Raw genomic sequence first — 17178 nt, 5'->3', positions numbered from 1 at the left:
AGATATGTGCAATTTGATGTCAGGATTTATGTATGAGCATTTTGAAATGTTCTACTTTTCTTTTTATTGGAAGCCAAAGCGCTGTTTCCTGTGATATTTACATAAGCTACTAACAAGGAACAAACAGTTCATTTTCCATGAAATTCATACAAAAATGTTGTGTGTATTTTTTTCCTTTTACACATAAACTGACAACCACTCTAAGCTCAGCCGTGATGTGTGGTGTGAGGGTAGCCCATTTTTTCCAATGGGAATTTGATTTTGATTTGAATCATGTGTTTTGTTGGTGATGACTTTCTGGCTCCGGCCGCTATTTTGCTGTCTCTTCCTTTCAGTTTTATGTGCAAAAGGCATTTCGAGTTCCACGGACCTGAATGATTTGTTTTGTAGCAAATGGATTCCATTAGAGTTATGGGGCATTTCCTATTCTTTCTTGGAAGTATATTTGAGGGATGGAAAGTGTCTTTTGAGTAATTTGTCCATTTGCTAGCTGGTGGTGGACTGGTACAGTGCTCCAGAATCCAAATTACTGAGCTGTATTCAAAAGATACTGCTTTAGGCTAAATTTTTAATAGATACTTCAGGCATCTCAAAGAGAAATCTTTGACAAAAAGTGACAGTAGAGTTTTATGAATGTGCAGTTCTAATTCAGATCCAATTATATGGGGAGTGGGGAGCAGGGCACTGTAGCTGCACAGAATCCACCTCCCTAGGAGCCAATTCCAGCAGCTTGAAGCCAGCCCGATTTGGCTTCAAGTCAGATTGTCTCTTTCCAGCTGCAACACATTGTGATCCTTGGAAAGATAATGGGAGAGATTTGATACCCAGCAATTCGGGTGTCAAAGCATCCGATCCCTTTTACTCTGTGGAAGGCTGCATCATGCGTAGCAATCATGGTGCCTTCCTGAGTGGGAACACCAGCACGGGCTGCAGTGCTATAAGCAGCTTTGTTGTGAGGGAATGGAACTTGACTTAGCATCTATCTGGCCATCTGACATGACGTGTCTCCTTACCAACAGTACACAGGGTATTGATGGTGGTGGCGGTGGCGGTGGCGGCGGCGGCGGCGGCGGCGGCTGCGGCTGCGGCGGCGGCAGCGGTGGTGGTGGTGGTGGCAGTGGAGATGATGATGATAATGATAATGAGAACAGGGTCGGGGGTGCAGAACCACTAGATAGCTTATACACTTTCACAACGTGGTGTGTAAGTACAGAGTGAGGGTTTTGAATCCAGATCCCCCCACTCTTCCTTTTGCAGTTGGATTTAGAAAACTCATCTGCCAGTAGCTATCTAGGCCTGAAATGTTGCTCACGAACATTATTTTGTATTGTCCCCAAAGGATATATAATTTTGCATGCAGTGGACATTTGTGGCTTTTGTAAACCATTAACATGTACTTCTTTCCTTACCCATGGAAGAAGTATGCAGCAAGGCAGTCACTAGAAGTCAGGGACACCATAATGGAAATTTGTCCACTGATTTGGATGCATAAGAGCAACCGAAAAGGTACAGTCCTATGACCTCCAAAGTGCTGTGATTATAGGTCAGCATCAGCTACATGTTGAGTTTGAGGCTGGCCTCAGATGCATGAGATCCTGGCCCAAAACAACAAACAGAAAAGCAACTTGAAAAAAAGTTCTCTTTTATTAGCACTCATATTTTAATAGGTTAAAGCAATACATGGGATTATAATTAAGAGAGCTTATTCGTAGCTGAAGAAAGCCATGTGACAGGATTTCTGATAGCAAACTGAAATCTGAGGAAGTTTGAATCTTTCCCAGGGAAGATTGTCCTTTAAAGATAAGATTAAAGAAAATAACTTATTATACAAGCTAAAATAGTGGCTAGTTAGGCATCTGTGTCAATTGTATAGCACGTATAGCAGGATAAATATAAAAAGGACATATCAGGTAGAATAACATCATCCAAGAAAGGCAAATAAAAATTCAGAACCATTTATCCAAACTCCATTGGTATTATATTTATGATATTCTCAACATTCTGGATCTGTCTCAGGCCTCTAGATTGAGAAGCCTGATTTGTTAACATTCCACAAGAACTGAAATCAAAGACTGACTATAAATCCTCAATGCCAAGCTCATCATTTACAGTGAGATTATGTACACTGGGGTCTTCTAATTAAACACTGAGAAGGCAAAACGATGTTGGAAAGTCAGGTCTGAGGAAATAAATATGCAGCTCTAATATTTAATAGCTTGGAAAGGCATCTATAGCCACCAAAGCCCTATTATCGACATATTAATTATTCATTCATTAATGTGACTATTTAGTTAAAAATTATTATTGATGATCTCGTAAATCCAGGTCCTGTTCTGGGCACAACTGACTCTACCACAGGGGTAAGTAAAGTTCTTTTAAGCAAGGGCATACTTTAGACTCAGCCATGCTAGCTGGGCACTAACTTGACCTGGGTGACTCCTTTTCCTCCTGTTGAATTGTTGATGTGATTAATGTGCGTTTGTCCTATTCTGTCTTTAACTTGTTAATCCCTATAGTTAAATTATTAGGAAGAACATCTGGCTCCAGGGACATCCTGTTTGTTTGAAGTTTCTTTGCTCTAAGGCAATGTGTGTTGATTTTACAGATGAAGCATCTGAAAATATTACTTGGCCTTTTCCACTGTGATTTTTTTCAAGCGTGTTTAGGGAGTGTGGACAAGGCAGAGAACTTCAGCACTGTCAGAATGTATCTGCTAAAGTATGATTCTAGGAGGAACATGGAGTGAGAACCTCATCTTGTTTTTCAAGTCCCCATATATATTCCATAAAATTGATTATTTTCAAATTCTGGCATCAACCCTAGGATCATCCTTAGAAGATCAAGGGTGGCATTTTGGATGATGAGAGTGAGGGGGCGAGAGGAGATTTACAGTAATATCATATGGTTTAAAAAGTGATTACAAGTTTTAGTGTAAATTCAATTTTGCTTCTTCAACAAAAGGACTGGGGAAAAAAAAAGAAAAATGGTATGACTAAAGCTAAACTTTCCTGGCTGTTAGAGGTTTGAATTTGACATTGACTATGAATCCCCAATACACTTCCCATATACACACCAGTAGGACTGATGAGTGTCTCTATAGCGCAACTTCCTTATAACTACAATTGTTTGCTCCACTTAGGTTTAGATGGGGTGTTTTATAAAATAGTTATCCCATCACACAATCGGTCTGACGTCTACACGCTCCCCTCCTCTGTTGCATGCCTGTCTTCATTGAAGCTATTGTTTCTATATCTTCAAAAACACATTTCACTTGATAGTTTCTAGACACTAAAATCCAAACAAGAGGTTGAAATATCTCTGCTTTTACGTTTATCTGATTTCTAGGTGATCTTGCTGACCATCCAGTGATTACACAGTAAGAGAATATTGTTAACCAGCTCATCTGATACCCTGGAAAGCCCACAGCAAAGGTCACTAAGTCTCATTTGCTAACAAAGACAAAGGGTAGGCAGTGTCTGGACTGAACATTATCTAAGGCAAATGGAAAAGCAAAGAACTGCCCAGTGATTTTTTTTTTTTTATTCAGTAGTGGAATTTACTTTATAGCTACTGGTCGAGGGGTTTCTTTTTCAATTTGTAGTGGTGAGGGAACTTTTGTAATTTGGTCAATAGTGAATTGGATAACCTCTTTTCCCACATTACAAGGCTATGTTTTTCTAACTCTGGGGACAAGGATTGCTCTGGTATAATAAAATGCACCTGGATTTTAGGCTACGAAACTTGTAGTCTTAGGCCCGTCACATATCCTCTTTGATCTTGAGTTGTTGTGAGGACTAACGTAAATGTGATAATGTTTATCTTAAGTCTGATAAACCAGGATAAATTGGAATCTGCTCTTACAAGTTGTGGGGCCTTGAGGAGCTTATCTGAATCACAACTGTGAATCACAACAGACTTAAAAAAACCAGGAAATTTCCCCCGAAGAAGAAGCTATTTAGGTTGTTGAGTAGGAGGACACTAAGAGAGTAATAAGTGGGAGCTTAGAAGGAAGGGGTAATGGTGATATCTGCAAAAGAAAATATGAAGATGGGCATGCAAAAGAGAACAGAACACACTCTTTTCACAGAAGGAAAGGGTCAGTTTGATGGGTGGAGTTGAACGGAAGATAAGGATTGGCTGAAAAATCAAGGTTCAATACTGATGCCATTGTTCAGGCAATATAGTCTACCCTAGTCCAAATTGTGACGTTATTACTTCACATCTTCTTTGTTCTTTGTTGAAATAGTATGGGTGTTTTGTGCTGTGATCATTTCTTCAGAATTCACTGTGGTGAAGATTTCCACGTACATGTAAAATTAACAAAACTCTGGAGTATTAGGTGGTTAATCGGCTAGTGTGTTGATTGGGTATCTACGAACAGCCAAAGGGCCCACACAAGAACTGAGTGAGGTAGTGGGTTCCCACACCTCTTTTCCTCTCTCCTGGAAAGTGTCAATTTAGCCAGTGGTGATTACAGATAAGAAAGAGGCCGGAAACAAGAGCTGCTCTGGAGGCAGAATTTCTCAAAGCACTCTATGACTCCTGTTTGGACCTGGAAGAAGAGTGAGAGAGGATCAAGTGAGAAGGAATGCCAATAATCTTCATGTTCCAGGCTCTTTGCCCACAGAGACTGGAACCAGAGTGAGCAGAGTACACTGAAGGGACAATAATAATTTTTCCATTGGGATTTATGGATGGAACTATGGAATGAAATGCATCTGCTGTTGCTTTGGACTTAATTCTAGTCTCAGCTCTTACAGTTTTGAGTGGGACTTCACGAAGGTCACATCTCCTCCCTGAGCCTGTGTTCTTAACAGTCAGATGGTGACAGTCACAGCACCTAGCTTGGGAGACCAACGTGAAAATAAATGGGATAGCAGATGTAAGGTTCCTGGTACAGGGTCTCGGAACTCAAGCTTGTTCACCTCCCACTCCTTGCTCATAGAACTGCCATTTCTACCGGTTACAAAGCAACAGAACAGTCTTCTGCCCCCAAGTGGGGATTTCTTTTCAGAATCCTTGAGCTTGTCAATCACCTCCATGGAGCAAAGCTGCGTTCCCCTAGCTCTTTACTTCCTCTGGGGCTTTCAGGGAGTGGTTAATTTGCCCTGCCCTTCCCATGGGATTTTGGTCATTAATCCTACAAGGGTCAATAATAACTGTCTAGTATTACCTGAAATAATGCAGAGTTTTCTTTGAGGGAGCAGATGGAAGCAGGCAAACCCTTTATACTTGCCCACATTGTAAATTACTTCATGGTCACAATTCATAGTAATGCTAACCCAGTCAATAATAGCAACAATATTGCTGAATAATGGTTATAGATAGTGTTGATCAACAGTATAGTCTAGATATGTTTTGCATGCTCCATCTTACATATTTCTCACACAAATCAAATAAACAAGTGTCATTATGTAGTGTAGTTCTATAACTTATCTGTGACTCAGGTTTAGTCTCATCTATAAAAGGGAATATTAATAGTACCCACTCATAGAGTTGCTACAAATTAACATATAAGAAAGCAGAACCGCTAAGTCTACACTGAGGCCCATGGATATGACTGAATGTAATTTATTATTACATTTTTACTTATTACTTTTGTGTGTGGTGTGTGTATGTGTGTGTATGAACATGTACTCTCATACATGTGCAGTGGTCAGATGATAACTTGAGGGTGTCAGTTCTCTCTTTCCATCATATTGCTCCTGGAGATTGAACCCAGGTCATCATCACGCTTGGTAGCAAGTGTTTTTACCCCCTAAACCATTTCACTGGCCCATCCAAGTTTAAATGCTGAACAGACATCCTGAGACTTACATTCAAGCAACAATAGCCCAAGACGTTGAGGTCAGAAATGTTAGGTTCCTGTCCATTGTACAGGCATGGAAATGGTTGCATACAGAGCTTAAGTTTCCCAAGATCCCACTGCTGCTTAATAGGTGAACCAGGACTCAAGTCGCAGACTATTGACTTTGGCTGTGTTGTGTATTTAGGCAGGAGGCTTTCTCTGGAATCGCAGTGTGAGCAGTGAAGCTTCCTGAGTTTTCAGAAATTTGTAATCTGCCCTGTAGATCCGTGCAGACTTCTCCATATTGGGTCCTCAAAACCAAGGATTTGTAGATAGAAAAACAGACGGACTGGAGCAGCTTACTACCTCCCTGACTTGTGCAAAGAAGGCCAAAGGAAGGAACTTGGAAGGTCAGGTCACAGAAAATCAGCCAGGAATCATCAAGCCCCAGCCTCGACAATATTAGCAGTGTCTTTGCCAGGGATTTATTTGTCATTACAGGGGCCAGTGCTGCCCAGTGAACGCTTTTGTTTGAACTGAGTTTTCTCTGTCCCTCACAGCCTAAGGTTGGTTGATTTGGAAAATAAATTGAACTGAAAAAGAAAGAAAACGCTTGTATTCTATCTGTCAAGCAGCCAGCAGGCCAAGTGTGGTTTGGGTGTTGCTCATCCCACCAACCGCCCAGCCCCCCTCGACTGGAGGCCCTTCATCTACTGTCACCTGGCTGCCAGGCTGCTTTCCTGCCAGAGCTCAGAGGAGAGGCCTGGCCTGCAGCTGGCTCCTCCTAGCCGCCTCACTCTTCACAACTGAAAGGGGGAGGGAACCAGTCCCAAGAAGATCTGAAGGGAGCTTTGTGGGGGGAGGACAGGGGGAACTGGCTTTGGAGTCTGGTGGGTGATGGAAGTTTCTTCAAGTCTGCACTCGTGGGAAACTCGGTAAAGAGTTTCAGCTAGCTGAGGCCTTGCTACCCTGTGGGAGCCTACCCATTTCTCTGTGTGAGGCCCCCTTTCACGTTTTCCCCAGGGTACTCTTGAGTGTGAAGTGAGAAATATTTAGATAGAAGGATAGAAAAGAGAAACAGAACACAGGATAACCTCGGGAGGGCCTGGATCCTTATCCACCAGCCCCTTCTGTCTCTTCTAAAAAGGCCTTTTATAGGAATGCCAAGGGGTAGAACAAAAGACCTCCCCCTAGCTCAGCCAAGTGCAGACCCTTCCAATCACCTTGTAACCATGCACATGGTCAAGCAATCCTCTAATGCAGCCCTGATGGGTAAAGCAAGCTCAGATCTCACTAGGAAACCTTTGTCAGCCTCCACACCATCCTCTCACCTTTCATCACAGCACAGGGCCCCTGCCTGCTGTTCCTGCCATCCTGGTGCTGAGGAGTCCTAGCTGAGCCCCCCCCCCCCCAATCTTTGCCAAGCACTCTGTTTCCAACAAGAAAGATTCCAATGAATTCTATATGCATTTCTCTCTTCTCCAGGGACCGCAGTCCTGTATTTGCCTCATTGTCTGACCTGTCAGGAACACAAACACATCACCATCTTAGAATCTAGTTTCAACTTGTCCTTTAAGACAATGAAGTTGACAACTGCCACATAGAGAAAGAAAAATTTCAAAGTGACTGAGGGGAGTCCAATGTCTTGGGGTCAGAAGGGTATGGCCCTGGGGGCAGGACTAACTGGGGGTAACAGGAGTGGCCCAGCTACTTCCTAGTAAGGGCCTGAAGCCTGCCAGCCAAGTGTCAGAGAGCAGTGCTAGCCTTTGTGATGCTTGGTGTCACTCAACAGCTTTGTGCCTGACTGACAGAGCTGGAAAACATTTGGGTAGAGCATCTCTACCACTAAGAGATCTGGCCTTCAGAGTTTGTCTGTACCCCAGGAGCTAGGTAGTACAGACTTGGTCCATGGGCCACAAGGGCCAAGCGCTTCTGATAAGATCTGCTGGAGGCTACAGCACTGAGCAAACCTACAAAGTGTCAGACATTTGAAGGAGAACTTCTGCAGGCTGTGGAACTGGCTGATGCATAGCTTGTCTAGTTCTTAACACAGCAGCTATTGCCCCTGCCCCCAACACCATCGGAGTCTCTTTGCAGGTCAGTTTTCTTTATTCCCCCTTTTGCTCTCTCCCCAACTTCCTCCCTGTCTTCTGGGTCCAAGATGTGGGGCCAGAAAATGGATTTTGTCTAGAATGAGCTGACCCCAGGCCCTGGAAGCATTTAGGCATGGCGCCGCCTCACCGCTAATCGTAGGGCTTAGCTGTCTTGAACAAGCACCCCTTTGCCCTCAGAGATCCCTTTTATGATGTTGAAATTCACCTTTCAGCAGACTTAGGGAAAGACAAAGGTTCTGCAGAACTCCACACTCAGGATGTTTGAAGTGATTGCAAAGTCTTGTCACAAAGTTACTGTCAACTGCCTTCAAAGCCATGAGATACCATTTCCTTACCTTCCTGGAGGTCCCACTTATTTCACACAATCAGTACTTAGTAAGTGTGGGAGACAGGAATGATTATACTCCTTCATCCATTTGTCATTCATTTAACAAGAACTTAGGAGTCCTTACTAATTCCAGGCACCGCAGTAGCAGTGAAGGACTTAATAGACCGGTGGAAGAATTAAAATGTACATTGTGTGGAATCTACCAAAATAGGCTTTTTTCCCTGGAACCTTAAAGATGGTCACATGGGACTTTCTGGAGGAAGCTGTGTCTGACCTGAGCCCTAAATGACCAGTGCTAATTATTTAGGCATGTGCTGGGGAGTTGGGGGCTGAGGGCGCAGAGTTGAAGATGGTTGAGAGACAAAGGAGGAAGCGGGGGTAGGTGGTGAGTGTCCACCAGGCTGGCTGGATCTGAATGGTGAGGAAAGAGAGCACTGCGAGCGGAGACAGGAGAGAGAAGCAAAAGACAAGGCAGGCATTTCATATGAAGAAATGAACGTTCAGCAAGGTTACATTTGAGCCCAAGGTCACACAAATACACGGAAAGACAAGTCAGGAGCGAAGGGCAATGTACTGACCGCAGAGCTGCCCAGTTTGGCCTCAGAACATCCCGTCACTGCTTCACAAGCAGCAAAGTCGCGCACTGTCATGTCTTCTTTTTGCAACTTGTATTTGGAGTTCAGCACTTAAAAATCTTTTCTAAAATGTGTCAATTTTATTTAGCTCTGTGTCTCAAGCAATACTAAAACAACCAATAACAACAACAACCAAAACTGCCTTAAATTAGCTGAGGAAATTGAATTTCTGAAAGGAAAAAAAAATCTATCCTAAAGGAATAGTTAAGGTTGTGTATATAGATGTGTGCATTTCTTTTTGTGCAAAGATATTCATCTTAATTTTGTTTGCAATCGCTAAGAGGAGAAGACAGCTTACATGGGCAGCATTTATGATGCAGTGCTAAGCTTTTAAGAAGTTTGTCACTAAAGAATTAGGTGACATACATCAAGAATTATTTAAAAAGCTTTATTATAAGGTCATTAGATTGGCTGACTTATGAGATTATGAGTGTGTAATTTCTTTTTTTCCTATTTACTTTTTTCCTCATTTTTAGACAGGGTCTCATCTATCCCAGATTACCTTTAAGCTCAATGAACTTACTATATAACCAAGGCTGAACTCTTGATGCTCCTGTCCCCCACATCCCAAATGCTGAGACTCCAGATGTATATTAGCATACCCAGTTCATCCCAGATTTATTTGTTTATCCATTTTTTGAGATAATAACTTACTGTATTGCCAGGGCTGATCTGGAATCCTAAACCTCAGGTGAGCCTCCCAAGCAGTTGGGACTTCCCAAATAGTTGAAACTAAAAGTCTGTACCATCATGCATCATCATGCCTAATACCTTGATTTTTTTTTTTAATAAGCACATATTGCTTTGGAATAAGGCCAAAAACCAGAACCAAAACAGCAAGGGAAACTTCATTTAAAAAAGCTGTCCCAATGATAAATATGTGAGGTAATGCATATGTTAATTAGCTCTAATTAATCATTCCACAGTGTATACATATTTTAAATGTCATGTTGCACATGATAAATACGTGTAATTTTTACCTGTTCATTTACAAATAATAAATTTAAAACTGTTGCAGTATAAAGTCTTTTTCTGCATAAGCCTCAAGATAGGGGTTCCTCCTAAAGTGGTAAAGCTGCTTACAGCAAAGTCATGTGCCCTGCAGATGTTCCAGTTACCTGCCCCTAAACATCAGCCCATTGTCCACTAGCCCACAATGACTCCCGAACTCTTCTCCAACCTAAATTATAATGATAATAGCTAGTATGTGTTAAAAGGATATTTATTGTGTTCCAGGTATTAGACTAGGAATTCTACACGAGTCCCCTACTGAAATCCACAATGGAATGGGTGGTAGCAACACTCCCACTTCACAGATGAGCAGCTGGGAGGGGCGCAAAAGCAGTGTGCTCAGGGGTGCAGACTAGTCATGCCTCTAATTCGAGCTGCTTGGGAGGCTAAAGAAGAAATATCACAAGTTCAAGGCCTGCCTGGGAACACAGAGACAGTTCAAGGGCAGACTAGGTAAATTGTCAAGATCTTGCCTAAAACTCAAATCTAAAAAAAGTACTAGGAATGTAGCTCAGTGGTAGAATGCTTGCCAGACGCGTGTGTAGCCCTGTGTTCAATTCCTAGCACTAAAAGTGTCTCTATCTAGTTAAGTAGTAGAAGCAAGCTTTGGATGGGGCGAAGAGCCTGTAAATTTGATCACTTTATCCATTCTTTAAGGCTCGTCTTTTTAGAGCCACTCTGTTAGCTGTCATGAGTGCAGGGAATGATGGTAAAGATAGTGATCAGCAGCTGGTAAGGGGAACCTGGCTTGAGGAAGCAGTCTTCTGTGAACAGGACAGATGAACAATGGGAACGGTTCAGAAACATTGGCAAGGTATGTGGTATCTGAGCACTACAAAGGGACACAAAGGAAGGCAGTCGTTCTTTGTAGGGGGGATCTCACAATGAGGTCTGTTAATTCTGTGAAGGCAAAGTACGTATGTTGATTTATTAGTGCTTAACCTGGGGCACAGTAGACGTTCAATAAATGCGAAACTTTGAGAGAATTTTGTTCATGCTTTCAGCTGCGAGGCAGCTAGTCCCTGCTCAGATGGGTTCGTTAGCAGACTAAATACCAGTTTTCTGGTTTTAGGAGGCAAAAATCTTCAGGCAGGAAAGATGGAGCACACGTATTTTACATAGTAGAGTATCAGTCTTTTTTCTATGCAGATATATAACTGTGTGATTTCAGTAAGCCTTCTCTGTCTCTTTGAAATGGAGATAGCAGAAATGATAAGCACCCTGCCTCAGGCTCTTGCAGAGAACAACAGAGAAGAGAGGTCATCTGGACTCATCATTCACAAAGACCCCTGAGGTCTTTGTGTGGATGCTACCAGGAGCACAGTTCTGCACTTGAAACAATGTGGAGTAGCTAATGTCAAATTTAACGTTCAGAAGAGAAGAATATGTTTGGCTTTGATTTATAAATAGCAATGAGTCAGCTTAACCAGATCCTTCTTCAGAAATAATTCCACCCAAGCAATCAAAAGAGAAAGGTATTGGGAAGCACGTATTGGGCATGGCTAATTTTCAGACCCAAAGGTTCTCAGCTCTTAGGACCAAGTTTCCCTCTGAACATTGCTCATAACTTAGTTCTTCTCAGCTTCCCCACACTTTCACAGTTTGCAAGTCAAATCATGCTTTTTCTTTCTTGTGCATTAGATTTTTTTGATGTGTAGTATTTAAAGGAAATATACGAATTAAAAATGCTCTGGACACGACTGTGCTTGCACCTGAGTATGACTAGAGAATTCTAGACAGCGGCTTTGAGTTCTGATACACACCCTCACAGTAGAGTTTCCATATCAAAATGTTGAGGTGGGAAATGGCAAAGGTCAACTGTACTGAGGCCAAACCCAGGCTGAGAAGAATGTGTTACCCCTAGGCTTTGATTGTAGTGTCTGGATTACTTCAAGACTCTCAAATATGTGAGTGAGTCCTCAGGACTTGGGTGCTTACGTGCCAGTTTAGGCTACAAGGAAAAGAACAGAAAGTTACAGGCAGGCCCTGGAGTGAAATTATACCTCTGTGCCCCAGGTTTAGCATGTCTTTATAAAGCACCTACTGTGTGCACAGCATATGCAGCATCCAGTCAAGAGGCAAGTAGAGCTAATTGGATTCTAAATAGCTGCTATATTAGGTCCAAGTTAGTACCACACAGCCAAACCCATAGGAAGAGACTAGATGCTGGGCTCAGGAACTTAGGCGCATGCGTTGGAGGGCAAAGGAGTGACTCGACAGGCCTTAAATGACTCCTGTGAGTGTGGTACTTGGAAAGAGTCCAAGTGAGACAGAGGCAGGGGCTTCCTGCTCCAGGGAAGAGCTGCTCCCTTAGTCTGGTCCTCAGTTCTCAACAAGCAAACACACCTGGCTAATGAGAGGGTGTTGAAAGAATAAAGGAATGAGACACGTTGTCCCAGAAAGAGAGGGATAGTTCCTCTGATCTGACATTGCACCACTCAGAATCCCTTGAAGGGGATCTTCTTAATGAAAAGAATTTCATATTCAGTTTCCAGAAATGATAGAACCTAAGCTACAAAAGTTACAAAACATTTTACAAATTTTGGGTAATCAAAAAGAAAAAAGTAAAATTCAACCATGATTCCTTCACCCAGATTTTACTACATTTACGGAGGACAGTGAAGCAGGAGAGTTGTGAGTTCAAGGCCAACCTGGATTCTTTACCTAGAGACCACAAATTCTCTGCCCCCTTCTCTCTCTCTCTCTCTCTCTCTCTCTCTCTCTCTCTCTCTCTCTCTCTGACACACACACACACACACACACACACACACACACACACACAGAGGAGAGGGGAGGCGATTTTCCTTAGCATCTCTAACGTGTTAGGGATGGGGCTCTTTTGGAATTCACAGCCTGTCAGAACGAAGTGGCTTTCACTCGGCTCACAGTCCAGGTGGGCCATTCAGCCAAACTGAGCAAAGTCGTTTCCAGGAGGGAAGAGACCAGAACCAGGGGAAAATAAAGAGGGATGTCATGGAAAAAGCTAGGCACCAGAGTTAGAAGCAGAGAAAAGAAAGGAGAACCAACACTACAGTCCCCTGGTGAGAAAGGATGATTGTGTCAGGGAGTCCCAGTGAACAGGAGAGAGTAACTCAGAAAAAGGCCATTCAGGTGTGGGGATGCAGGGACAGATCAAGAACAGGGCACATTCATGAGACCCTGCTTGTTTCTGTCTTATCTTTCATATGCTTAGCTATTAGCGTTCCCTTTATGGTTTAGAACCTTTTGGTGGCTGACATGAGCACATTCCCGGAGGCCTGGGTTCCATTCCTAGGCAGGCTACTCAATTTCTGATAGCCCCCAGGCAAGGGTCTTACTCGGGCTGCATCCCAGCTTCCACACTCGTAGAATGAGGCTTTGGAGCATGGAGTTTGGAATGGCTTCCATGGTCTCCTGTTTATCACATTACTTGAGAGAGAATTGATTTCAAGTTTAGAAGAAAATTCCCAACAGCCGTTTGGAACCTGGTTGTGCCTCACGCACACTGCATGGATTTAGTGCTAAGCACTTCATGGAAACAAACAATTATAATTGTTTTAATTACCCAGAGTAGCTAGTAATTTCCAGACGACTTGGGAGCTCTGTCTTGAGAATGCTGTTATTACCTTGTCACTTTGCAGCAGTCTTTCCAGTACAAGCATGATAATTTCAATGTCCCAGGAGTGAGGGCATGGCTGCTATTAGGGTGGTAATCTTGTGGGTTATTTTTTTCTCCTCTTAGTAAAAAGGGTGACTGAGTGGTGAGAGTCAGTTTGCAACTAATCTAGCAACTTGAACCAGATGCAACCTGTCAGGGTCAATGCCAGGCCTCCATAAAGCCCCAGGCCACGATGCATTCTCATTCAAAAGGTGTCTGCCATAAAGTATCACCTAGCAGATACTACATTCTGTAATTCCAGAGTTCTCTTTGCAATTTGCTTTCCCTTGGCGTCAATATGGCCAAGGGCAAAAGGGGTGATAGGCAACTGCTCAATTGAGTCTCCAGGACACCCCCCCAATCCGGCCCAGGGAAAGTCACATGGCCGGAACTCTCTTTGAGCGGGTTAATCAGGAGCAATTCGAAGGCTCTCATCTTTCACACATGCAGCACTTGGAACAGCTCTGTTGTCCAAAACCAAATGAAAAGTGGTTGTAATTTAGTGTGAATTTCACACATGCACAAGCAACTCTAAGGCTTGGCCCCTCTGCTTACCACCATGAGGAAACCTTAAGTACCCAGTTAAACTGCTTCCCTTCAGGGTTTATTGCTGAGTCCAGCGGGCTCTGGGGAAAGGGCCTCTGTCGACTTCCTACTTCATCTTTGTTGTTTTATGTGCAACTGCACCTTGTTCGCCACCAAAAGCTAAAAGACAAGATTGCCTGCTAAGGAGCATTCCATTTTAGAAGGAGCTGCCGCTGCCTGCTAATTAGCTTCTCCAGGCTCTGACAGTTCTCTTCTTACCAGGAATTAACCCCCAGAAGGGGAAGCTTTTCTGACCTGTCCTAAAGAAGCCACCTTGCCTATGTCTCTAGGCAGCTTTCCTAGTGCAAATTCCCCTTCCCTTTTCCATTCACTTCTCAGAAGGTAAGTTGCATTGGATAATAGTAATATGTAAGATACATGCCACACTTTTTACAGGGTCAGAATTATTATTATTATTATTTTTATCTCTGGCTGCCCACTCAGCCTCTCTCGATCTTTAAAAATATTTATTTTATTAACTAATTAATTGATTTCTTTAGTGATATATAAAACAATGACAGAGAGAGAGAGAGAGAGTGAGACAGAGAGCACATACATGTGTACATGCATGCCATGGCGCATAACAACTCAAGGAAGCCCCTTCCTTCTTTCACCAAGTGCCTTTATCAGTTCAGCCATCTTTTTGGGCCCCAGAGTATTTGTATTTTTGATGAAAAAGTAAAATAGTTTTTAAGCAGTGCCAGAGTTTAGTCTTGAAGGAGTCCTTGGACTCCTTGGTCAGTAGGGATGAAGAAATGAGAAAAATTTCTCTTCAGGAGAGGCCAAGCTCAGTATGGATGAAATGCCTGCTGCTGTTGTTTCTCAACACAGGCATGGATGGACGTGAAAGATACAGGACAAGACTGAATGAAATCCTCACCATTGACAACATTGCTTCACTCAGAAATGCACCAAACAGGACCTCTTGTTCTACTTAGAACATGTCCCCCAGAGTTCTCTGCTTGGCTCTGGGCTCCAAAAAGCTCTATATGACAGTAGTTCTCAACCTGTGTGTGTGTGTGTGGGGGGGGTCACATATCAGATATCTTATGTATCAGAGATATACATTATAATCTTAAAGTAGCAAAACTACAGTTATGAAGCAGCAACCAAATAATTTCATGGTTGGAGGTCACCACAGCATGAGGAACTGTATTAAAGGGTCGCAGCGTTAGGAAGGTGGGAACTACTGCTCTAGTTCAGGAATGAAGGGTTTCAAGGAACAGAAAGGAGCAAGCACAGTATCCAGAGGGAACTATGTCACAAAGGTCTCCATGAAGATACAATGGGATTAAACTGCCATAGAGGCAGCTGATCTGGAGCAGTTCCAGAAGGATGGATGGGGTCAGCGGAAAAAAAGACACAGAACAAAGAAGCTCTGAAATGTACCCCAGGAAACAGGAAAGAAAAGGCCAGGTGGAGTTAGTTACTTCAAAAGCAGGGTGAATAAATGAGAGGGTTGGCTATTTTGTCACTCTGCCAGCAGAGGGCACAAGATACGACAAAGGTTGCTTTTCTTCTCAGACTTGTGCAAAGGATAGGGAGTGTCAAAGGAGGAACATGGATACACGTATTTCTCTCTCTCTCTCTCTCTCTCTTTCTCTCTCTCTCTCTCTCTCTCTCTCTCTCTCTCTCTCTCTCTCTCTCTCTCTCACACACACACACACACACACACCCCATTTTTAAAGAGCAGTTTAAAAAAATGAAAAGAAAATCCCAGTAGACAGCAAACTGTGACCTCCGTTCCGTGGTGGTGTATGCGCACCTTTACCCTGGCAGGAGGCAAGACTCTACAGCCTGCAAAGAGAATGCCAGCAGTAATGACGCAGCTTTCTTGTGCCCACTATGGTACTAAGGCTCACCTCCGGCTTTTCCCTGTTGTCATGCCTATGGCCTTCCTTCGCAGCCTATCATCTTCACTTGTCTCAACCATGACGGTGCCTACCCTAAAGTATGTGCTTGTCACCCGTTTGCCCCACCTTCTGTTCATCCCTACTACCTTGGTTTCTCAAAGGAGTCCCAGCCAGCATTTCCTCCACCAGGGACCCCACGAGCAGCGAGAATCACAGATGCTCAGGCTTCAGCCACACCTACTAAATCAGACTGCTTTTGAACAAGACCCCCAAGGGATTCACGTGGAATTTATAGTTTGGGGAGCTGTGCTCTACTTCCTGCCTTATGTTTCTAAAGCAAGATTCTGACCACATCAATGTCTTGTTTAAAACCATTCATGTCTTTTGCTCCCTTCCTGAGGCCCACATTTCGGGGCTTGGCTTCATAGGCCAGCAAACACACTCTCTCGTATATATGGCTCCTGCCCAGCTTTGCAGCTACTGAATTTCACTTTCTTTCCTAGCAACAGCAAACTGCTTGGTGGGTCATTGTCTAGACAAGATTTGCTAATCCGTTTTGCTTCTGAGACTCTTCTTTCCTTCTTCTTTTTTTTTTTTCTTTTACCAGTTCTTGCTCTGTGTCTGGTTGGGTGACCCCTCTGCTGGAAGTCCCTTGTGCTACCTACTATCCCATTTAGGGGTAGGTAGGTGTACGTTGAATGAGATCTCATATTGACCATTCATGCATTCCTGTACAAAGGCACTTGGACCTTCACACTGCTGTGATTAAGTATCAGTGTGCCCACATTGCCTGTCAGTCAGTCTATGTGTTCCTTCATAGTAATGCCTGTGTGTTGCTCACATCAGTCTCACTGGGCAGTAGGAAAGCACCTTGCCCAGAGTACTGAATGTGTACTGAACTGAAGAGAAGATGGAAAGGGTCATGGTGGGTAATGGTGTATACAATGGCAAAGGCAAGTGGGTCAGAAATAAGCTTAGCGTATGGACAGCATGAAGATCAAGTAAACCAAAAGAAGCAGAGAAGAGAAGAAGAGAGGACTATGCTAAAGGAGGGGTGAGCTGGACCTTTGAAGTGTTAGAGTGTCGAGGACAAGGGTGAGACTAGTGAAACACTTCCCTGCTCTCTTATCAGAGGCTTTCCATATGAACATGGAGGCACAGGGCTGTAGCGACCCAAAGATCAATTGTTCAATTACCACTGTAGGAAACCTACTAATCACGAATGTG

The 17178-nt window shown here is 43.3% G+C and overlaps 1 protein-coding gene across 1 annotated transcript in view; it reads left to right on the top strand.

The window, feature by feature from the left end:
- Frmd7 (FERM domain containing 7) overlaps positions 1 to 17178 on the top strand; it is a 72934-nt gene that overhangs the window by 32993 nt on the left and 22763 nt on the right. Inside the window, exon 4 of the mRNA XM_059251548.1 lies at positions 10534 to 10608. Within this exon, the coding sequence (XP_059107531.1) occupies positions 10534 to 10608 (75 nt within the window). The remainder of the gene's footprint in view (positions 1 to 10533; positions 10609 to 17178) is intronic.

The sequence above is a fragment of the Peromyscus eremicus genome, chromosome X (assembly GCF_949786415.1).
Source record: "Peromyscus eremicus chromosome X, PerEre_H2_v1, whole genome shotgun sequence".
NCBI classification, from domain to species: Eukaryota; Metazoa; Chordata; class Mammalia; order Rodentia; family Cricetidae; genus Peromyscus; species Peromyscus eremicus.
Note: the sequence above shows the minus strand (reverse complement) of the source record. Positions and strands in the feature narration are given on the sequence as shown.